The following is a 24,606-nucleotide window of genomic DNA, read 5'->3' as shown; positions in this document are numbered from 1 at the left end:
CAGAAAACAAGGGAACCTGGGAGGTGCAGTTCCCTATAATCCAGAAGTGAGCAGGGGAAACAGGATGGATCTGAGGAAGGAAAGGCAGGCACTCAACCAGCACAGGACTCAACCAGCACAGGTATTGAGTGGGATTGCTCCAGGGCATATCCCTGAGTTACGGGAACAGCAGGACAACCGAGCCTTGGGAAAACAGGAAGCTAAACCAGGGATTCCAATCCCTCCCAGATTCTCCTCTCCCTGTCACGTATTTCTGCCATTCTGGGAATCCCAGCATCATCTCCTCCTGCAGCAGGTCGGCTGCATTCACACAGTCGGCGTGGGCTGCAGACAGCTCAGCCCCTCAGTATCAGCCCATCCAGGGGAAAAGGGCACCTGGCACTGTATGGAGATGTTTTGGTTGTCAACAGCGAGGCAGGGTGCTGCTGGCATCTAGCGTGTGGGGACAGAAACTATGCACTATAGGGTGAAAACTGTACCTACACCAGAGGAGGGGAACTGGACTTCAAAGGACTTCATTTGTGTCATGACTCCTGGGAGGTTTGCAACACCTCTATAGATATTTATTTCTTCTTGGATGTACTTTCAGGGGAATTCTGGGATCGCCTTGCAGCTGGCTCAGACCATAAGAATATCCCTCGAGAATCTGGGAATTCCTGTGCTGCTCGGGTCATCCAGCTCTTTAGAGGCGTAAGAGCTGCAGGACCTTACCTCACCAGAAGGATGGTGCACCCACCTACAGCACGCTCCAATTCAGTGGCTTTCATTGTGGAAAAGATGTAAACTTCCATTTGGACCAGCAATTCTCAACTGGGAAGGGTAGGATGTGTATACATCAGAATCCTGGAGTAGGTTTAGCATTAAAATGCATATTCAGTCATTTCTATTATGAAATTGGGAAATCACTTATTTCTTTTCTTTTTTTTTTTTTGTTAAATGAGCCACAGAAGGCAAAGTTAATCTATTTGTTGTTCTTTTGGCTTGGAGAATAAAGAACAGGATCTTTAAGGGATCATGTTCTCTCCTCTGAGAGAAGGAGTGGAGAAAAATCTCTGGATTTTTATGTTTATTTGGAAAGGGCATATATGTTTAAAGTTGGGAAATGCTGACTTGTATGTTGGTTGATGAGCCCAAGCCCAGCAATATCCTGGTCTAGAATAAGTCAGCACCTGGCTAGGGGGTCCCTATTTGACAATTCAATGGGGCTATAACTCCCGGTGGAACAGTGCATCACGCATCTTCAGTGTCCGATATGGTTTAGCTCTGTGTCCCCACACAAATCTCTTCTTGAATTGAAATCTCCACATGTCAAGGGAGGGACCTGGTGGTGGGTGATTGGATCATGGGGGTGGCTTTCCCCATGCTGTTCTCATGACGGTGAGTGAGTTCTCCTGAGATCTGATAGTTTAAAAGTGTGGCACTTCCCCCTTCACTCTCTCTCTCTCCTGCTGCCATGTAGGACGTCCCTTGCTTCCCGTTTCCCATGATTGTAAGTTTCCTGAGGCCTCCCAGTCGTGCTTTCTACTAAGCCTGTGGAACTGTGCGTCAATCAAACCTCTTTCCTTTATAAAGTACCCAGTCTCAGGTACTTCTTTATGGCAGTGTGAGAACGGACTCATACAGTGTCCCAGCATCACATGCCCTACTAGGTTTTATATGGTAGGAAATAATGTTCCTTTCTGTGCCTTTGGATCCAGCCTTTCAGAATTTCAGAAAGTAATTCCTCCACCTTTTCTGGAAGCCCTTTTTTCATGTTATAGGACAGGGCACGCAATCCAGAGGTTCCATCAAGGAAAGAAAAGCAGTTGATATCAGATCTGCCTGCCCATCTTCATCAGGGCCTGAGGACAAGGTTTGCCGCATGTGAAATATGAGATAATTTGAGGTGAAACATAGGACCTTTAAACATGCTATCAGTTATGTATTTAGCTTGATGTTTTGGGGAAAATGCAATTAGTATGTAACACAGTGACTTTCATGGAAATGATTGCTTAGGGCAAAGCTCAGATTAAAAGATTTGAAATAGAGAAAAAATGTTATTAAGTAAATGGAAGTACAGATGATACCAATATAGGCCAAAAATTATTGAGAATCATATAGGGCAGACTGCAAATTAGAAAATGCTGATTTAAAAGTTACCAGCAATTTTCCGTCTTTGAAGATGGGGCCATTAAATACACCTCTTGGGCCTACTTTCTTTCAGAATATTCTCCAAAATGAGCTGTGAGTGTGTGTGCTTGCATGTGTTTTCAGCTGCACCCCTATAAACCAGGTACGCTGTGTTCTTGGAGAAAATTGTGAAGTTACCATTAAGCCTAATGAAGATATTCACTGTTTTGGTTAGTCACGCAAATAGATGTACTAACAGGACTGTGCCCCACGGAGTTAGGGACATTTTTAAATTCCTAAATCTGGATTTAGATTCCCTTGTTCTTAAACACTAATGGCTAGTCACAAGGCTGCATTCATGTATGTGTGTCTGTGTCTGTGCGCACATGAGCGTGTGTGCGTGTGTATAAGTGTGCATGTACGTTAACATGTGAGAGGGTGTGTGTATAGGTGCATATGTGCATTAATGAACATGTGACTATGCAGGTGTATGTGTGTGAGTGCGTGCGTGTGTATGAGCATGCATGTATGCATTAGAGTGTGTGTTAGTGAGCATATGTGCGTATTTGTGCATGTGTGGGCACACATGTGAATGAATGTGCATGTGTGTTCATGAGTGTGTGAATGTGTGGGAGGTGCATGTGTGAATGTGAGTGTGCACGTGTGCGCTAATAAGCATAAGCCTGTGAGCACATGCATGTGTGTGTGAATGTGTGACTGTGTGGGGGGCGGTGCACATATGCAGGCATGTATGTCTAAGCATCTTCTCCAGGGCAGTAAAAGCCAAGAAGAGCTGGCTGTCCTGGGGAAATCAAGGGAAGGAGGGGAAAGCAAGAAGATGCGAATTTCCCTCAGCGCTCACTGAAGGGAAGGTTGTAAAAGAAAAGGGCCTATTTAGCCGGTGACTGTGACACTCAGGTACAACAGCGTGTGCCAGACTTCAGAGACTACAGTGGGTTTGACCCATGAATATATGAGAGTGCCAGCCTCCACAGTGACACGGGGCCCCTGTTGTCTCTCACCTTTCAGAAAGTCCTGTTAAAATTCCCACCTGCTCTGTGTCATGCTGGGGAAGCTGGGAGCCAGATCTCCTCCCCTAGTGCTGCCTGGGAGAGAGCTGTGCCCACGTGGCTGTCCCAGGGAGAACTCAGCAGCAGAACTCTACTAGATAAAGAGGCAGGGCCAGAAGAAACCACTCACGCCAGAGCAGGACAGCCCAGACCCAGCTGCAGGGGAGGGAAGGAGAGGAGGGTTTCCTAGAAGCAGGCCTCTGAGCCCTTCTGCCACAATAATCGGGACATTAAAAGTAAGAGAGGGCTGGGCGTGGTGTCTCACGCCCGTAATACTAGCACTTTGGGAGGCCGAGGCAGGCAGATTACCTGAGATCAGGAGTTTGAGAACAGTCTGACCAACATGGAGAAATCCCGTCTCCAATAAAAATACAAAATTAGCTGGGCATGGTGGCACATGCCTGTAATCCCAGCTACTCAGGAGGCTGAGGCAGGAGACTCGTTTGAACCAGGAGGCGGAGGTTGTGGTGAGCCGAGATCACGCCATTGCCCTCCAGCCTGGGCAATAAGAGCAAAACTCCAACTCAGAAAAAAAAAAAAAAGTAAGAGAGGATCCTGCAGGGATAACTGCGGACATCAGTGATATTAAGACTGCACCAAACACACAATTATCCCAATTCAGAACTCAATGTCCAGAAGGGCTAGATCAATTCGAAATGAATGCAGCTATTACCTCCAAATCAATACGGATCAAATTGAGGGATATTCTTCTAAAAAACCTGGCCTGTACTCTTCAAACACATCAGAGTTATGAAGACAAAAAAGGCTGAGAAATTGTTTCTGATAAAAAGACACAAAGAGACATTACAAGGAAACACAGCATGAGATGCTGGACCAACAGAAACTTAAGTTTTCTTTGGCTTTAAATAACAGTAATGGAATAACTGGAAGCATTTGAATAAAGGAGGCAGATGCGTAATAGTACTGAAGAAATGCCATTTTATTTTGACCAATGTGATTATATCAGAGAATTGCCTTATTTTAAGGAATACACATGATAGAGGTATAATGTGTGCAACTTACTAATAATTAATTCAGAAAAATTGCACCTAGAGACACACACAGAGATATAGATATAGATATAGATATAGATATAGATATAGATATAGATATAGATATAGATATAGATATGCAGACAGGGGGAGAGAGAGAAACATTCACACATAGCTAATAAAAATACTGATAAACAAACCTGGTAAATGTTAATTTGGAGGAATCTAGGTGAAAAGTATGTAAGACTCTTTGTACTATTTTTGCAACTTTTCTGAAAGTCTAAAATTATTTCCTAGTAAAAAGTTTAAGACAATATTTTGATGCAGGAAGTACTTTATACACAGTGGGCAGGATTTAAACCAGAGGTTCTCAATGCACCCAAGGGACATTTGGCAATGGCTGGAGACATTTTTGGTTGTCATAACTGTGTGGGCAGGGAAAACGCTGCTGGCATCTAGCCCTGCACAGGACACTCCACTACCCCAGCAATAAATAATAATCTTGCCCAACATGTCAACAGTGCTGAGGCTGAGAAACTCTGATAGCAAAACTTAAAGGAGAAGGCACAAGATTTCTCACAGACATGATCACAAGTAGTGCTGGCAAAGCCGCTGCCCTTCTTGGAAAAGCAGCATCATTTGGCAGAGATAACATTGTTCTTCTTCATCTTCTTTCTCTTATTCTCTTGACCAACATCTTTACTCTTTCTACCCTCTCTCTCAAGTTTTCCAGGATCCTGTTCAATGGACACTAATCTCACGTGCCTGGCACTCCCTCTCTCCCTTCTTCTGGTACCAACACATCCCTTCTTCTGGGAAGGGATCTCAAAACTCCAGCCGCATGGACTGGATGGGAACTTCAATGTCTGCATGGATCTTGCTGTTTTGGCCTCAGGTGACTGTGTGCCCAAACTGGGCCACTTCTAGTATCTCATCCTTTCCATCAAAGTTCAGTAGTCAAAGCAGAAATGAAAAATAGTCCTGAGGCCATAATCTAGACTATTTGTCCCACACAGCATTTAACAATTTTTTATTTTGTTGTCCACACTTGAAAGCTGCCATTTCATATTTAAATATCCTTTTTCCTGGTTTATGTAAATCAATAAGGCTTAGGATTATTCTGTCCACATCTGCTACTGTCTATGGGGGCCAGGGCTACTCTCACCTGCTGTCACCATGTGGGAGTGGCCCTGGCCCCACAGACTGAGCATCATGCTCCCGTTCATCATAGCCCAATCAAGATGCTTCACTCCTGAGTAAACAGGGGCCCTGGAGGCATTCGAGTTTGTAAGCCTGTATCCAGGAGTGGGCACATTCCACCAAGCCAGCCAGAGTCATTTCCTGAAAAGTTCACGTATAAGCTAAGGGAAGCAAAGACCTTCCTGAGAACTGAAGTCCAGGAGCTCTCACTGGCCACATTTCCCATAATGTAGAAAATCCAAATGAGAGAATGAAGCCTCCATGAAAGTGTGCGTGTGTGTGAAGGAGGGAGAGAGAGAGAGAGAAAGAGAGAAAGGGAGAGAGGGATAGAGAAAGAGAGAAAGGGAGAGAGGGATAGAGATGGGGAGACAGAGAGAGAGAAAGAAAGGGAGAGAGGGATAGACATGGGGAGAGAGAGAGAGAAAGAAAGGGAGAGAGGGATAGAGATGGGGAGAGAGAGAGAAACGGAAAGAGGGATAGAGATGGGAGTGGGGGGAGGGAGAGGGGGAGGGGGAGAGAGAGAGAGAATGAATGAATATGTCCTTGACACCCTATTCAAATCCCAGTGAACCCCTGGGTCCGGCTCATTCCTCTAGTCTTTTAATCAATCTTTCCTTGGCTTGCCTGTCTGTAAAAGTTTCTCTGCTGCCTGCACTGGTGTTAACCTATTACTTGTGTTTAAGAGTCTAATGTTCTTCCCTGGCAACTCCATTAAGCTCTTTAATCTTTTAAAAGCTGGTGATAAGATTAATTTTATTTATTTAGTAAAATGTCTGTTTTTTTTGTTTTCATTCTTATTTGTAATTAAAACACAATAATTGTACATATGTATGGGGTACAGTATGATATTCTGATGAATGTACAAAATGCATAATGATTACATCAGAGTAATTGCATGTCAATCACCTCAAATACCATTTTTGTTGAAAACATTCAAAATCTGTTTCTAGGTATTTGAAAATATACAATAAATTGTTGTTCATCATAGTCACCCTGCAGTGCTGGAACTTATTCCTCCTACCTCACTAAACAGGGTCTTGCTCTGTCTCCCATGCTGGAGTGCAGTGGTGCAATCTTGGCTCACTTCAACCTCCATCTCCAAAGGTCAACAATCCTCCCACCTCAGCCTCCCAAGTAGCTGGGACTAGAGGCACTCACCACCACGCCCAGTTAATTTTTTGTGTTTATTTTTGGGGGTAGAGCTGGGTTCTCACCATATTGCCTAGTTGGTCTTGAACTCCTGGGCTCAAGCAATCCTTCCACCTCAGCCTTCCAAAGTACTGGGATTACAGGCATGAGACACCATGCTGGCTGTCTTCTACTCTTTACTTCTATTCTATCAGATACCATAGCCTTAGAAAGGCTTATTATTATTAAAATGATAACTTCTCCCAAATTCATCTATATCATTTTCTTATTTTACATAATTCCAATTAACTTAAGCCATTGACTTTTAATGTTACTATATGTTCAACCACTATAGATAGAGATTGTCTTATTTATGTGGGCTAGAGTTACACGGGAAGTCTAATCTGTGCATAGGAGAGGCACTCTGCTAACCTTTCACCATTATTTCTTACAGGAAATCTCTTGCCATTATTTCTTACAGGAAAGCTGGCTTTGATTCATGTGGATTAGCTTCACATAGGCTTGAGGGCACTCACAGCATGGTAGTCATAGCACATGTGCCAAGGACCATGGAGATAGACCCACTAGGTCCAAACCCTGACTCTGCCAATCATTTGCTGTACATTTTAGGAATGCTCTCACTGTCCCCAGTTGTAAGACTAACAAATGTGCTTATCTCCTGAGGTTACCATGAAGAGTAACTAAGTTTATATACATATATATCTTCACACAAATGATGGCCCTCCCAGAGCACTATACACTCCTAAACACAAATGACTGTTTAGATGCTGTATCAGTCAGAGTTCTCCAGAGAAACAGAACCAATAGGATATAGATAAATAAGAGGAGACTCGTTATGCAAATTGGCTCACGTTATTTTCCTAGGAATGGCTGGTCAGTACATGGTGGTACATGGGCCCATGGTCATCTCTGGTCAAAGTGCTCATTCACCACCCCGACATGCCAAAAAATGGGTATCTTGAGGTAGAGAAGTTGCAGCACATTCCTTTGACTTGAACTTTATAGAATTCTTCTAAACAGATAACATAATGGAGTTCATGTAACTGAGGATACGAACTGGATGCTGCCCCTCTTCCTCCTGCTTCTGAACAGTTCAGCCCAACACCATCAGGAGAGGCCCAGCAAGGCAGACAGTGGAGACTCAGTGGCTGGGGTAGGGGGTCAGAGGAGTGGCAAGGAGGACAGTCGGCATCAGAGGCTGGAGATTGAGCGTACTGAGATGGGGAAGGCAGGGGAAATGGCCTGGCCTGGGATTAGCAGAAGGGAGCTACAAACACAGAAAGGAAGAAACCTAGAATGACTCCTGTGGTGCTGGATTAGAATCTGAGGCATCAGTGTGAACTCATGGTTTTTAAGACAGATAAATAGATTAGATAATAGATAGATGGATGGAGGCATAGGCAGATAGATACAGAACAGTAGACAGATAGAGAACAGTAGATAGATAGCTAGGATAGGTTAGTAGAGAGAGAGAGAGAGAGAGAGAGAGTTGCCCAGATATAGAACAGTAGATAGAGGTAGAGAGGCAATGAGAGAGGAAGAGAGAAAGGCCAATGTATGCACAGGGTTTTCCTGCCTCTGTCCACTGAGTGGAACTAGAGCACCCCATTAGTCATGAGCACATGCAGAGCCAGGATCTTGATGTCTAAATACCATTTCCCCACTAAAAGCAACTGAACTGATTCCAAAACTGGGGCAGGGAAGGTACAGATGAGCCTTGCGGATCTTATATCCAGAAAGTAGGGCAGTGCTTAAAGAAGGAGGACATGTCAGAACAACACAGAAGTTGTCACAAAATGGCTCCCACTGGCCAAACCTGTGATATTGTGAGCATCAAAATAAACAGTTATAGTAATGAAATGTAAGCCATAGAGTACAAAAGAAATCCAGGAACCTATCCTGTTATAGATTCACAAATGAAATGTTGAAATTCTAATGAGGAACAGGATGTTCATGGAGACTCTGAACATCTTTCCACAAAATATGTCTTAATTTCAAAGGGAATAAAAGTAACCTCACAGTATAGAAGCCCAGCAGACACCACCTTAACCAGGTGATCAAAGAGAACATCATTAATATTGTGACACATTTAAATCCCGTGCAACCCGATAAAGTACAAAGACAACAGCAGAGCATCCTGTCTGGAGCATTCCTGCCCAAAATGTAGCACCTGAATCACTAATCAGGAAGAAACATCAGACAAATCTGAATGGAGAGACGTGTCACAAAATAACTAGCCTGTAAGCTTCCACAGTGTCAAAGTCATGAAATTCAAGGGAAGACTGAAAAAAAGTAAAAAGCCATGACAACTAACTGCAATGTGCAATCCTGAACTAGATCCTTCTGCTGTGAATTATTGGGACAATAGTTGATATGGTTTGGCTCTGTGTCCCCACCCAAATCTCATCTCGAACTGTAATCCCAACATGTCCAGGGAGGGACCTAGTGGGAGGTGACTGGATCATAAGGAGGGGGGCAGTGGCTTTCCCCATGCTTTTCTCATCATAATGAGTGAGTTCTCACAAGATCTGATGGTTTTATAAGGGACACTTTTCCTTTTGCCTCCTCCCTTTCCTGCCACCATGTGAAAAAGGTAGTTGCTTCTCCTTTGCCTTCTGCCATGATTGTAAGTTTCCTGAGGCCTCCCCAGCCATGCAGAACTGTGAGTCAATTAAACCTCTTTCCTTTATAAATTACCCAGTCTCAGGAGAATTCTTTACAGCAATGTGAAAACGGAATAATGCAACAGTATTGTGTGGTAATAATGCAGCAGTGGTAATTCTCTGATTTTGATGTTATCTTGTGCTTTTATAAGAGAATGTCTTGTTTGTAAGAAATACACAACAAAACATACAGGGATGATAAGCATCAACTCAGCCAGTTACTCTGAGATGGTTCATGGGACAAAAGTTCTAGGCATCTATTTTTGAAATATTCTAAATGTTTGAGCTTGTTTAAACATAAAAACAACAAAAAACTCCAGCCATTTTCCACTATGTATGAGTAGTTTTTATTTGTATAAGTGTCAGCCTCAGGAGGAAAGAGAATCCAACTCCAATGTTCAAAGTCCCTTTTATGAAGGAACTACTTATGGAAGAAATGAAATAATGAGGCTGGGTACCTAGAGATAAGAAATAGACATTATCTTCACCTGAAGGGGGAAGTGGAGAAGGGAGTGTTCCTGAACGTCAGTGGGAGCTGGAATCTTGAACAGAGGCCACCCAACAGGAGTTAGATTTATGGGGAGACAAAGGCACAGCCAGAGATGGGCCCAAACAAGGAGCGAGTGGGGAACAAATATTCCAGCTTCTCCTTTCTCTTGCCCTCCAATCTCTTGCCATGTCCCCACTGGTCAGCCCCCCATGGAATCCAGCAGGTACAGGAACCAGGAGTTGCCATTTCCAAGGGCAGCCTCATAGGGTTCAGAGCAGGACAGAGAACAATGGAGATTGTATCCAAAATGTACAAATGAAAAATGAAGACAAATAGACATTAGGTCATTTGACCCTTTTAAATAACTCCATGAGACACATTTTACTAGCCCCAATGACAGACCCAGAAGCTGAGGTTTGGTGCTACAAGTGGCTTTCCCATGTCTTCACAGTGGAGCAGGGATTTGATTCAGGCCAGTATAACCACCAAGTCTTGATCTTGCCTCCCAAACAGGACCTGTCTGGAGAGGAAGGGGTCCTAACTTGTTGAAACAAACCTGTTTTAGATCTCATCTTTCTCTCTTCCAACTGGCACTTGGGCCACCTCTTGTATCTATCTCATTTTGCCTCTGATACTGAAGGCAGCCTGGGTTGACAGCTGAGTGATAAATGATGTTTGCTTATCCTTGGTTTCGGGCAAGTATGACACAAACTCAATAGGAAAACACATCTACATGCTGCCTCCTGTTCATAGATACTAACCCAAGTAGACTTCTGAGGAGGAAAGAAATACAACTTGCTTGCATGACTCTTCTATGTTCCTGTGACTTGTGTTGATCACAATCTCAAAGCTGGAGATGTAGGAATATATATCGTTCTTTTTCTGGTCTCAATAATTCATCCCTTTTCTGGTAACAACACCCACATTTTTCTCTGCATCCCACTTCTAGCCCATATGAACTCCTCCCACAGCTCCCTGGCCTGGATAATTAGAGCACATTGTTTTCTACTGACTGGGTTGAATGGTTCAGAAACTGGCACATGAAACAAACAGAGCCAATGAAACACGGTATGACTTTTGCTGGGATTATTGGGAGAGATATTTGACCCCTCAAGCATGTAAACCTGGAACTTCCAAGAGCCACAAATTAGAACCTAATAAGGAAGCCAACAGTGTAACAGGCCAAGTAAATCACTTTTTAAACAAATTCTAATGTTATAATTGAACACCCAGATCAAGTCACATCTGATGCCTCATTATAATATCTTTCCATCCACTCAAAAGATACCTTATACTCATTAGTAGTCAGTCCCCATTATTCTAGTGATTACGCTATTAAGTTAACTGAATTTAAGCATGTTTTCCTTATATAAGGATATTAGGATGCTTTTCACTATTTATGATAGAATTCTGGTCTGTGTTTGAAGTTTATTCCTTTAATGTGGTCAGTTTTGAGAATCTCTTGTCTACAAGGAAGGAGTCCCTCCTATATCTCACCTGAAAGTAAGAGGCAGATGGATACAAGGGAGAGTGGGACAACTCAGAAATAAAGTCGGCGATTTGAAAATGTTGCCTCTGGCCAGCATGTGAATTTGTGTATCACACTCCTCTTCTGAGCACTCTTACCTCAAATTGATGGGGGCACTTCCCTAGAGTGACTGACGGAGAGAAGAGATGAAGACAGGCTCCATTCTCAGCTAGAGACCTTTAATAAAATAGTGGCCTTCAGAGATTTCTGGCATATAAAACTTACCTCCCCATTTTCATGTATGTAGCAGGCAGCATGAATCTTGGGCTATCAAGACTCAAGAGACTGGCTCAGAATGAAGGAGATAGTATGAGAAGCCAAAGACAGACTGAAGTCATTTATTCACTTGTCCGTTCATTCATTTATCAAGCATTCAGGGCCTCACCAGAATACCAGAGGTACTAGAGCCATCAGCAAAATAGATAAATACAACCATGGAAAAACAGGCTAAAATTTCTGTTCTCATGGAGCTTTAATTCTAGGGAATGGGAAGACAGTTAAATAAGTCAAAGTTATACTTTATCAGGAGGTGATAAGTGCAAAGAGAAAGGACAAAATAGGGACAGGGCACAGAAAGGGCAGGAATGGAGAACAACAGACAATGTGCATAGGGAGACTTCCATGAGGAAGTGCCCTTGGCACACAGATCTGAGAAGCTGAAAGTGCATCATGAGGGTATCTAGAAGTTACCCCACAGTAGGCATGTGCAAAGGCCCTGCAGTGGGAGCCTATCTGGGATGGTGAGCCCAGCAAGCAGGCCCATGGGACTGGAGCAGAGTGTGGGGTTGACAATGAGGTCAGAAGGATGCTACAGGGTCAGAGATTACAGAGCGCCTTGTAGATCACGGCACAGACTGTGACATTACCTCTGAATGTGATGGGAGACACTAGAGAATTTGGGGCAGAGGACATGATCTGACCACTAGTCAAGAAGGGCTTAACATGCAGCTGGTGTTTGCTGAGGATGGTGGACATTTAGATCTTCCCGTCGGGCTAATGAACAAAGTAAGGAAGCACTGTCTCTAGAGGATTAGCAGTGATTTAATAATAATAAAAAAAATGACAGCACCAATTCTGTCTCTGAAGTTTATTCCTTTTATGTGGCCAGTTCTGGGAATCCATTATCTTCAAGGAATGAAGATAATGAGTGTGCCTGGAGAATAGACAGGTGAGATATTTGAGAGAGAAAACAAAATTCCCTTTGCCTGGGACCAGATCTTCCAGGACCCTCCATTACTCAGGGTTCTCCTGGGAAATAGAACTAATAGGGTGAGTATATACCGAGAGAAACTTATTTCAAGGTATTGGCTCATGCGATTATGGAGTCTGGCAAGTCTAAAATCTGTAGAGCAGGCTGGCAGGCTGGAGACCCAAGGAAGATCTAATGTTGCAGTTCACGTCCAAGGGCTGTTGACTGGCAGAATTCCTTCTTGTCTTCTGGGGTGGTCAGCCTTTTGATCTCTGCAGGCCTTCAACTGATTGGATGAGGCTACCCACATTATGCAGAGTAACCTGTTTTATCAAAATCTACCAATTTGTTAATCTCACCCAAACACACATACACACACAGACACACACACACATATAGAATCAAGTCTGAACAAATATCTGGGAACTGTGGCCCACACAAGTTAAGACAAAAAATTAGTCATCATGGACACCCTGACCACTGGGGATTAGTAAAAAGCTGATGTTTGCAGGCTTCTTGCCTCTGTGAATGGTAGAGGGGACCCCTTCCCACCCAGAACTAACGGGCAACCACACAGCCAAACCACTGCCAGCTGTCACCTCCATGGCATCGGTGCCGCAGGGAGACAGGCTGGGGTCAAGGGCCAGGACATGGCCAGGGAGACAACTGACCAGGAGAAGGCAGTGAGAGATCCCAGCTAGGAAACTGTCATTTAGTTAATAGGATATGAACACGACAGATGAAAACACTGAGTTTGAAGGCAAATGAGAAAAGTCTGCTCTCTCAGTCAATTCATTGTTTACAATTAAAAAGTGGAAAATAAAGAAAATGGTAACCTGGGGCTGTGTAGTGACCCAAAAGATTTACATAAATTGAAGATAAGAACCTATTGCCACTTAGGAAGCAGGAAAGATGGAACAAAGCCGGAACATAACAAATGCCCTGAAACATAGACTTCCCCTGAGATTTTGTTCTCATAAATTAGGATGCCAGAGGGGAAAGCCTTTTAGGGTCACTGTATACAGCTGCGGCATGAGAAACTGGCAGGCTTTAGCAACTCAGCCCAGAGATCCCACAGTCCTGGGGGTGAGCACCTGAGGTTGAAAGTAAGGTCTCCTTGTCTGCAAGAGGAGGTCAGTGATAGAAGATGCTACTATTGCAGTGCCCATCTCTTATTGGAGGGATGTTGGATGGCTGGATATCAATGAAAGAAGAATGAATAAAGGTCGAGACAAGCAGAAAAGAGGAAAAGCCACCCAGAAGTAGAGACGTGGTGAGAGATAAAGAAGGTCACTCTCCTAACTTGAGATGTCCTGGATTTTGTTGTTTGTGCATAGGCAGGAGAAACGAGCTGACCTCCCATGTGGGTTGCCCCCACAATGTGGAGCACACCCGTGAGAAGCAGCCATCCAGTGGCTTTTGATTCCCTTTGTTTTGCTCATTTGGTTGGTGAATAGGGTTTTGCCTGCTGGGCATTCATTCCCCATCTTCTGATACAGCTCCACCTGTGTTTGGGCATCATCACACCTTCTGTCTTAGTGGTGCGGGTGGAAGTGACCTCACCCCCAGGCTCCCAGAATTCCTGTGCCTGAGATCTGCATAATCAGAAAACCCCATTCCCTTAAGTCAGCAGTGAGTGGGCCGAAGACTGTCGTGAGTGCCAAAAATCTACCCCTGCAACTTTTTCTACAACCATGTGAGAAGTCACTTTCTTTTAGTTGAGTATGCTGTGTGGACAGAATATAAGCCTGGAGCTACTGTTGACAATGATGCCCTCTCCAAAATGAAGACAGCAAAGAGGACAGAGGAGCCAAGAGATTGGGAGAAACAGAAACTGTCCAATGACATCACTTGACCCCTGGATCCAGCTGTGCCTGAAGTCTATCTGGACTTTGCAGTTACCTGAACTAATTATTTTTTTTCTTCTTTTGACTTTGGTATGGTTTGGTTAAGCTGGGGGTTTTGGCATTTGTAACTAGAGGAATCATGAATAAGAAACTGAATAATTTGGTGCATATTCAAAAAACATTTCCATCAAACAGGGAAAACTGCTTCAGTGTGTCAAACCCAACCTCAATTGTTTCCAGTGGAGACAAAAATCACATTTTCAGGAATACCTTGTTTACGGCATAAGAGTTTTTTCTTTGTTTGTTTTGTCTTAAAATCATCACTAAGCTGTAACTCAATGATAAGACCAGAAACTAGCCTAGAATTGTGTGTGTGTGTGCGCGTGCACGCGCATGCGTGCACACACGCGTGTGTTGAGGCAGGAGGCAGTTTTCTTCAAGTTCCTTTATTTTGAGAATATGAGAATCCCTTGTTGCCTCATAGACTTGCTAGTAGAATAGTGTCTGCCAAAGTGGCCAGCATTCGATCCACATTTCTACAGCATCTGGGTCCGCAGAGACAGTGAGGAAACACAGCAAAAGCAGACATAATTATGGGGCCAGAGAGACCAATTGAGCAAGAAGGATGAAAAAAGTCAACTGCAGAGTTGGGAGAAAAAATTAACCTAAGAGAGAAATGGGGCCTGCTTGGGATGGTTTTCATGACTCTGAGAACTCAGAGGGAGAAGGGGAGCTTAAGATCGTGTCAAGAATATCCTAACACTAAGCCATATGGAATTATGCCTAAGCTGTAGTTAAGCATGAAGTGGTCAAGGGATGTCTCAGAATATAAACCTTTGGCTCTCTGTTTAGGTCTATAATAAGCAAACACCTCACACTTGACCAGTTTTCCTATTCCCCAATATTGTTGAATGCACAGTTCTGTTTTCTTTGCTTTGTGTTTTAAATTATTCTCAGTTATTTTAAAAAAAGATCTATGTAAGGTTTCCATTGTATTGGACTGTGGATTCTTCTTTTCCATGGCTTTAATAATACAAATAATGATGGCCCTGATTTATTGAACTTTACTGTACACCAAGTCTTACTGCATGCAATAGTTTGCATGGCCCCAAAAGAGAATGTCCACTTAGAACCTCTGAATATGTCCTTGCTTAAGAAAAAAATCTCTTTTCAGACGTCATTAGGTTAAGGATCTTGAAATGAGATCATCCTGGATTACAGTGGGTTATAAATCCAATGACCGGTATCCTTATAAGACAGACAGGTAAGGATCATTTAGAATGGAAGGCCATGTGAAGACGGAGGCAAAGATTGCTGTGATGCTGCCACAAGCCAAGAGCACCAGGAGCCAAGAAAAGCTGGAAAAGGCAAGGAAGGATCCTCCCCTGCGGCTCAGCACAATGCATGGCCCTGACAACATATGATTTTGGACTTTTGGCCCCAGAATTGTGAGAGGATCAATTTTTGTTACATTAAGCTTCCCTGTTTGTTACAACAGCCCTTGGAAACTCATAAAGCATGCTAAGTATCTCTAGTCCACTTTTGCATTAAATATTGTCAACCATCCTATAAAATAGATATTATCCCTTCTTAGCACAGTGGTCCCCAATCTTTTTGGCAAAAAGGACCAGTTTTGTGGAAGACAATTTCACATCAGACCAGGGGGTGGGGGGACTGTTTCAGCATCATTCAAGCACATTACATTTATTGTGCCTTTTATCTCTATTATTATTACATTGTAATATATAATAAAATATTATATAACTCACCATAATATAGATTCAGTGGGAGCCCTAAGCTTGTTTTCCTGCAACTAGACCATCCCATCTTGGGGGCTAGTGGTGGACAGTGACAGATCATCAGGCATTAGATTCTCATAAGGAGCACGCAACCTAGGCCCCTTGCATGCACAGTTCATGATAGGAGTCACGCTTCTATGAGAATCTAATGCTGCCACTGATCTTACAGGAGGCAGGGCTCAGGCAGTAATGTGAGTGATGGGGAGCAGCTGTAAATTCAGAGGAAGTGTTGCTCGCTTATCCATCACTCACCTCCTGCTCTGCAGCCTGGTTCCTAATAGGCCACGGACCAGTACCAAACCATGACCAGAGGGTTGGGGAACCCTGACTTATAAAACAAAACTGAGGCTCAGAAAAGCTGTCAAGTTATTTTTTCACTACATACACTAGGTCTTAGGGCCAGTGGAATGAACATCGGTTGATTTTTCATCCAGCATCCATCACATCTTCTTTTAGTAACAGCTCTTCAGTTTTTCTCTGGGTGGAAAATCCTTTCCCCTTGGATACAAAATGATGGAACTATTAATGAGGCTGTCTTCCACCTTTCTAGATAGAGATGGGCCTACACAATCTGTGTGCATCCCTGACAGTTAGAATCACCTGAAGAGCTTTTAAACAGTAAAACTGATCAGACCTGCCTCTACACCCACCCCTACTCCATCCCTACCAAAGAGCCTGATTCCATTGGTTTGGGATAAGGCCTGGAGATTGGTATTTTTTAAATTCCCCAGGTGAAAAGTTTAGCCAAGGTATAGGCTTCTTTCATCCTGGAATCTAAAACATGAGCACTGAGACAAAAATAAGTAAAATGGTTCCTGTTTTCCAACCATGGTACCCTAAAGAAGCCAGACAATTATAGCTACAGGAACCCAGCACCTGGCAGCTTCCTGCTCATAGGAAACCTCATCCTTCAGCTTTCTCTGGAGTCAAGAGCTTCCAATCTCTTATAACTTAGTTAATAAGTAATTAAGGTATTAAGATGTTTCTGTTGCTAACAACCAAAGACTTCTGACCAGTTCATCCAGGAACTGGTGGAACAGAAGCTCAAACTTAAGCTTTTGTTTCTGTGACACTCAGCCTTCCTAGTTAGACCATAAGTGATAACTCACCATGTTGCTGGCAAGATGAAGGGTATTGAGAGAAGAAAGAAAAAAATGTTATACATAGAAAAGACATGGTCTTCTATATTAAGTCTTTGGGTTGCTTTAGGATCCCAGTCATCTGCAAGTGTAAACTCAACATTCCTAACACATTATTAAGAACATCCTTAATCAGGGAAAAAAAAAATGTGTACACATTGTAGAAGACAAGAAATCAGTCTCTCTGGGAGAGTAACTAGAATCCATTGTCTTGGAAATTTTGCTGATTTAGACTCCAGATGGGTTGTATTTCGCATTTGCTTTCTCCTTGAATGCAGCAACTTCTAAGTTCCTAAAGGCATATAAAACAAGGGAGCTCAGTGCACAGGTAGGAGAATAACATCTTGAAGAGAAACTGGTTTTAAGAACATCAGAAGCACCTACTTAGAAACAAAAGCAACACCATGAATACAATTTTTATTCTTCTTTAATAGACATAAAGAAATTTTTAAATGATAATTCTCTTAGTCACACCTAGGGTATGTGAGTGCATGTACTTGAAAATACAGTAGAGGAAAACAGTGTAAGGAATATACTGTTGTAAATTTCTTATATAGCATACAAAGCACCATAACATAATTTGAATGCAAGTAATGATTAATTAAAATTGTATTTTGTAAGCCATAGAGCAATGACTATTTAAAAAGAAGTATAAATAATAAGCCAATAGTGGAGATAAAATGGAACCATAAAAAATACTCAATATAAAAGCTGGTAGGGAAAGAGGAAAAGAAGAGTAAAGAGCAGATGGAACATAAATAAAACAATGAGCAAAATAGTAGATCTTAATACAAATAGATGAATAATTACATTAAATATAAGTGGTCTAAACATTACACTTAAAAGACAGGGATTATCAGACTGGATAAACAAGTGAAACCCAACTATATGCTGCCTATAAACAACCAACATTACATATAAAGACACAAGTTAAAAGTAAAAAGATGAAAAAGACATTACCATAAAAATACCAATCAAAAGAAAGCTGAGGTGGCTATATTAATATCAGATAAAATAGATTATAGAACAAGAAATATTTCTAAGAATAAAGAAAGGCATTACATAAAAGTGGATTGATTGAACAACAACAAAAAAATCCTAAGTAAGTATGTACCTAAGACAGTGTTCAAAATACATGAAACGAAAGCTGTCAGAGCTAAAATGAAAAATAGACAAAACCATAACATAGTTGGAGACCTCAATACTCTTCTCTCAATAAGTGACAGAACAAACAGATCAGTAGGAATATAGAAGACCTGAATAACACTATTCACATTTAGGGAATCATTGTGGCCTTGGGTTAGGCAAAGCTTTCTTAGATGTGACACCAAAAACCCAATAACTACAAGAAAATATTAATAAACTAAACATCATTAAAATGTAAAACCTCTGCTCTTCCAAAGACACATACTCGGAGAAACTATCAGTAAAACACTTATCTGACAAAGGACTTGAATTCAGAATATATAAAGCACTCTCAAAAATCATAACAGGAAAATAATCAATAAAAAGTGGGTACAATATTTGAAAAAGATATTTCACCAAAGACAATATAAGGACAGCAATTAAGCACAAGAAATATTGTTCAACATTATTAGTCATGAGGGCAAAAATTAAAACCTCAAAGAAATGCCTATTATACACCTATTAGAATGACTAAACAAAATCAAAACAAAATGGATAATATCAAATGCTGCTGAAGATAAAAACCAACTATTATATATGGCTGATGGGGATGCAAACTGCTAAAACTATGTTTAAAAAGAGTTTGCAGTATCTTATAAAGTTATATATACAGTCCACATACAACCTAGCAATCCCAATCCTAGCTAGTTCCTCAGGAGAAATGAAAATATATGTTTGCATGAAGATTGTTGGTGAATATTTATAGCAACATTTTTCATCATTACCCAAAACTTGCATAATTTTAATGTTTTTTCAGTATGAAATAAACTGTGGTGCATTCATTCAATGGAATGCCATTCAGCATTGAAAAGGAACAAACTATTGATACATAGGTGACTATCAAATGCATCCTGCTAAGTAGAAGAAAGCAGATCCAAAAGCTGCATACTGCATGATCCTGTTTTTATGACATTTTGAAAAAGGTAAAACTCTAGAGACAAATAACAAATCAGTGGTTGCCAGGACTGGAGGTAGAGGAAGGAGGGGGCTACAAAGGCAAATAGAAATTTTGGAGAGTAATGGGCATGTTCTATACTGCAATCCTAGTGATGTTTACGTGACTGTGTGCATTTGTCAAAACTTAGAACTATAGACTCAAAGAGGTGAATTTTATTGTGTGCAAATTATACTTTAATAAGCCTGGCTTTTAAACAAAGTAGATGGCTGTAAAAGTGTTCTATCAATCAGATGTTCCATTTATTCCATTAATTCAGTAATACTCTCCTTCACTTCAATTAATATACCAAAGACACATTTTTATTAACCTTGCTTTTTATGACTATGGACGTATGAAATATCTAATACATCCAAAGGCTTTGTTTTAACCTCTGCTCATGGAGGTGTTAACTACTAATATAATTGAGAGTGTTGAGCTCTTGTCTGCGTGACTGTAGCCACCCTTGTGATTAAGCTAACAGTGAACAGTGAGATGAACGAAGAAGAGGTTGAAGCAAAACTCAACTGCTTAAGGGAAGGGCCAGGCGAGTGAGCAGAGGAAGAGAGGACCTGAACAAACACACTCTCCAGAGGAGGACACCCCTGCTCAGCTTTGGCACAAGGTAGACATAAAAGAAATTACACCCAAGATTGGCAGACTCTCGACACTTTTGAAAGAAGTTGGAAATCCTAATTTGTTTTTCATAATGAAGGAGAAAACTTATTTGATCATCTCAGTAGATGCAAAAGAGCATTTCATAAAATTCTATATGCAACTTCCAGTAAACTAGAAATAAAATCTTTTTCATAATTGACAGATAAAATGTATATACAGTTACAGAGTACAACATGACTTGATATATGTACACACTGTGGAAATCCTAATTTTTTTATGTGAATGTTCCCATTTCTTTCATTTCATTTTATTATTATTATTATTATTATTATTATTATTATTATTTTGAGACTAAGTCTTACTCTGTCACCCAGGCTGGAGTGCAGTGGCATGATCTTGGCTCACTGCAACCTCCAACTCCCAGATTCAAGCAATTCTCATGCCTCAGTCTCCCGAGTAGCTGGGATTAGAGGCCCCTGCCACCACACCCAGCTAATTTTTGTATTTTTAGTAGAGATGGGGTTTCACCATGTTGGCCAGGATGGTCTTGAACTTCTGACCTCAAGTGATCCACCCATCTTTGCCTCCCAAAGTGCTGGAATTACAGGTGTGAGCCACCGTGCCTGACCAACTCTCACAATTTTTAAATGTTGGGAGCCTTTGAAAAAAATTGTATGGATAAAACAGTACTTGCCTGGGGGTCCTGAAGTTTGCAAGCACTAGTCAAGAAATGTGGGTATAGAAGAAGAACTATAATAGTACACATTCAGATCTGATGGTTTAATAGAATGATTTCCAAGAAGTTGCAATAACTACTAAGAGGCTAAAACACGGTAAGGAATTTCGACTTGAAGGATAAGAAGAGACAAGGATGAAAAGAAAATCTATGTGTCTGTGCTAAGTGTACACATGTAAGTGTATGCAGGACAAGACATGAGCATCATTCTTTGGTGGCAGCACGAATGTGAGTTGAGAGGGGCTTCTCCACCCTGATGACATCCTAGGAGGATCCTATTTCTCATCCCTGCCATAGACTCTAAATCCCTTACCAGAAACCCAAAACCCCTAAAGCACTGACAATCCCAAGGTTTGGCTGGTTGGTTGTATTTAATTCATTCAGTGGCCAACACTGATCTGAAGTCAAGCTATTTGGGGTCTTATTATCTTTCTTTAGGTAAAGACTCATACATTGCACACAAAGTCAGCACGATGTGCAATTACAGGCTGCAACTCCAGACGAAGACTAAGGGTGCCATACCACACATGCATATGACTTTATGCCTCTATTTTTCTATCTTTCCTTCTATCTTGTCATTCAAAGATCTCAATAATTCTGAATCTTGAAATACATTTGCCCCCACAGATTTTAGAAAAGAGATTGTGGTCCCACATAACCTTCCCACAAGGTCTCATATATGACTAACAACCATCACTAAACTTCTGAGGGCATCTCAGCCTGGCGCCGCCCTTCCACTTGCTTTATACAGGCGCAATACATCAACCTCTAATTCAAGGATGTTTTGCCTCTCCTGCCTCAGCCCAAGTCTTAAATCTTAGGAAAAGATTTCTTTCTTTCAATGCCCTGTCCTATTTATGGAACCTCCCAAGAACAATTCTGCCTTTTCCGAACCCTGACAAATTGCAAAGCCTCTAAATCCACAGTCAAAAATAAACAGACAATTGGTATTAAAAATTAATCAGTGGTTTCAAGGATTCCAGAAATCAGCACTTAAATCCGTGTGCAGGAAGAGACAGAGATGGCTTTTTTTTTTTTTTTTAAGACAGCAGAAATGTAAACAAGGTCAGCAAACTTTCCTCTCTAGAAGATATCTTATGGTGCAAACGCTTTACGTGTGGAGGAATCCGAGGGGGGAATGAATTGCTGCTTTTGATGATGAGAAACAAACGGAAAATGTATTTTGCAGATGATAAGTTGCAGGCCCTTATGCACCCCCAAATCACATGGTGAACTTTGTAAAGCAAAAAGCAGGGAAAGAAATCCACATCAAATCAAGGTTGCACTTAGCTAGAGGGCAGGGGCGGTTTGGGACAGGGGTGGGGCTTCGCTACGTCCCTAGTTTTCAGCACTTTACCTTGCTGTGCAAATATCAGCTTCAAATCCAGTCCCAGTTGCCTTTCCAGCCAAATCACTGCCTCCAGCACTGAACACATGGACATCTGTAACAGCCACTCTCTTAATCAAAAGTAAAATCCTCTGGATACACACACACACACACACACACACACGGAATGTGAGCCTTAATGAAGAACAGTCCACACTTGCTTTAAAGGGAACATCCAGTTTGCCTGGTTAAATTCTCTCAAGAGCAAGGGGCGAAAACCCGGAGGAGGTCGGTCACGCCCTGCTCAATTGGCACCGCCTTCCTCTGCAAAGTGCTTTCTACCCATTCAGTCATCTTATCAACAAAAAACTGCTGGGAGGTAGGTTGGGAAGGAAATTCTTCAATGGCCACTTTGCATCTAGGAAAACTGAATCCTAGAAACGCTGGAACCTAGAGCTAATTAACAGCAGAATTCAGGCACCAGATTGTGACTGTTGACTCTTTCAAATAAAATAGAAAAGTGCCCCCCTCTCCTACTCCCCCACTACCCCCTTCCCTCGTCTCTCACCCCCTCTTTCCCCCCCCCTCTCGCCCCACCCTCTCTTTCCCTCTTCTCTCACTCCTTCTTCTCCCCTCTCTCACCCCACCCTCCTCTCTACCTGGAGCTCTTAGAAGAAAGGAACACTTATATAAAACATAGCAAACTTGTCTGGTTGGTGTATCGGGGAAAGCTCAGCCTCAAGGAAAGTAGATTTTTCTGGATTTTCAGGCGGTGCAGAATGACTTTTGAAAAGCAAACGCTACTTTTAAACATCCATTGACAACTTGTCTCTCTCAATGCATTTCTAGCTCAGCCTCAGAGCATTAGGCGGGAGAGGGGTGGCTTTGAGGGTTCTCTGCTCAGAGCCTGGGGCCAATACCGGACCCGCGGCGCCGCGCGAAGGCTCAGGGCACCCATGTGCGCACCTCCGTTTAACCAAATGAACCCGAGACCTTCGTCAGGGCGCGAGCAGCAGGAAAGCGACGCTCTCCTTTTTCTACGCCCTGGACGCGCCCCGGGACTCGGGCAGCTGTTGTCCCTGGCAGAGCCTAGGCCTTGCTCCCCGCCTGCCCCGCGGCTCCTGCGGCTGGAGACCGCCTCTCCCCGCCCTTCCCGCCGCCGCATCCGCGCGGCCACTCGGCCGCACACGCACATAATAATAAAGGTCGGAAAAACCACAAGGCTACCTTTTGTGAGCCCTGCGGGCGCCATACGTTAGCTCCTTTGAATTCCTCCAACCCAAAGCAGGGCCGTCACTCCCATTGTAGAGAAGAGGACACTGAGGTGAAGGAGCTCCGGACAGGACCGCTGGTGAGGTAGTTCCCATCGCGAGGGGCGCACCCACCTCCCCATCCGCGCTCCCAAACCACAAAGGACTTATGTGAGAGAACCCGCAGAGAGCCCCTGGTTTCTGTCAAGCTGGGGTCCCTGGTGAGCTGCGCGATGGGTGAGCGTTCCTCTAAGGCCAGCAGAGAGACCCTAGCGGTTGCGGAAAGGGGATGCAAAGAACCGGGCCTTCCCTTCTGGAGCACCAGCCCCACAGTGCGGAAGCTGTGGATGGGGAGCTGTGGATAGGGAGCACACAGCCGGGAGGAAGGGGCGCACAGAGCGGAGCACCTCTTCTGGATGCCAGTTCCACAGGGTGACTGTGCTGGGGCTGGGGCAGGTCCCCAAGGAACTCAGGGATGGGGAACAAACACCGTGTCCCTCAGCCACGCCCCCTCCTCATCCGCGGGGCAGCTCTGGGTCTGGGGGGTCCGGGGTGGGAGATTCGGGACTCGGGACCAGCCTAACTTGCCCGGATCCCGGCGCCCAGCTGGGAGCACCCTTCTGGATTAGGGGCGGCTCCGCACCCGCAGAGGCGCTCTTGATGGGATCCGCGCCACCACCGAGGCCCCCGCCGCACCCCTCGCTTCGGCTGCCCTCACCTCGAGCTCCCCCGGAATCGGGAAGTTCGCATGCGTCGGCGCGCCAGGCACCCGCTCCGGCCTTACCTTTGCCCAGCAGCGCGCCCAGCAGCAGGCTCAGCGCCCCGCACAGCGGCGCCGCCGGCCCGGGGGCCGCACCCTCGGAGCGCATCCTGCGTCCCGGCCGCTCACGCAGCCCGCCGCCAGCCCGGAGCGCAGCGCCCGCCCGCAGCTCCCGCCGGCCGCCCCATGCCCGGGGCCACTCCCGCAGCCCGGTCGGCCGGGCCCGCTGCGTCTCCGCTGTCCGAGGCCCGCCCCTGCCGGGTCCACGCCGACGCAGCTCGGGCTCTGGCTCTGGCGGCTCCGGCTCCGCCGCTGCTCGCGCTCCGGCCGGGACAACTTTTCTCCAGCAGCCGCCTCAGCCGCCGTCCCGCCCCGCCCCCGGCCCGCCCCCGGCCCCGCCCCCGCCCCCGGCCGGGCCCCGCCCCCGCCGTGCCCCGGGACCGCGGACAGATTGAGGGTGCCGGAGGAGAGAGTGCGCCTGCCCGCTGGGAGGGGCGGCAGATGGAGAACCCCACCCCGCCCGGGCTAGGGGGGGTGTGCCCGGGAAAGAAGACGGGGAGGGGAGGGGGCTTCTCCCCAGGCGGCTGGGAAGGCTCCTCCGGGGGTCCGCGCCTTCCCAGA

The 24,606-nt window shown here is 44.0% G+C and overlaps 1 protein-coding gene across 2 annotated transcripts in view; it reads right to left on the bottom strand.

Annotated features, from left to right (window-relative positions):
• Positions 1–24,327, bottom strand: part of TMEM132C (transmembrane protein 132C) — a 467,769-nt gene extending 443,442 nt beyond the window's left edge. Inside the window, exon 1 of one of the 2 annotated variants that reach the window (XM_054444365.1) lies at positions 24,010–24,327. In XM_054444365.1, coding sequence (XP_054300340.1) covers positions 24,010–24,094 — 85 coding nt within the window. In that variant the 5' untranslated portion in view covers positions 24,095–24,327. Of the gene's footprint in view, positions 1–23,202; positions 23,506–24,009 lie in introns of those variants that run through there. The other variant, XM_054444366.1, reaches the window with a different exon arrangement.
• Between the last annotated feature and the right edge of the window lie 279 nt (positions 24,328–24,606).

This window comes from Pongo pygmaeus, chromosome 10 (assembly GCF_028885625.2).
Source record: "Pongo pygmaeus isolate AG05252 chromosome 10, NHGRI_mPonPyg2-v2.0_pri, whole genome shotgun sequence".
In the NCBI taxonomy this organism is placed as follows: domain Eukaryota; kingdom Metazoa; phylum Chordata; class Mammalia; order Primates; family Hominidae; genus Pongo; species Pongo pygmaeus.
Note: the sequence above shows the minus strand (reverse complement) of the source record. Positions and strands in the feature narration are given on the sequence as shown.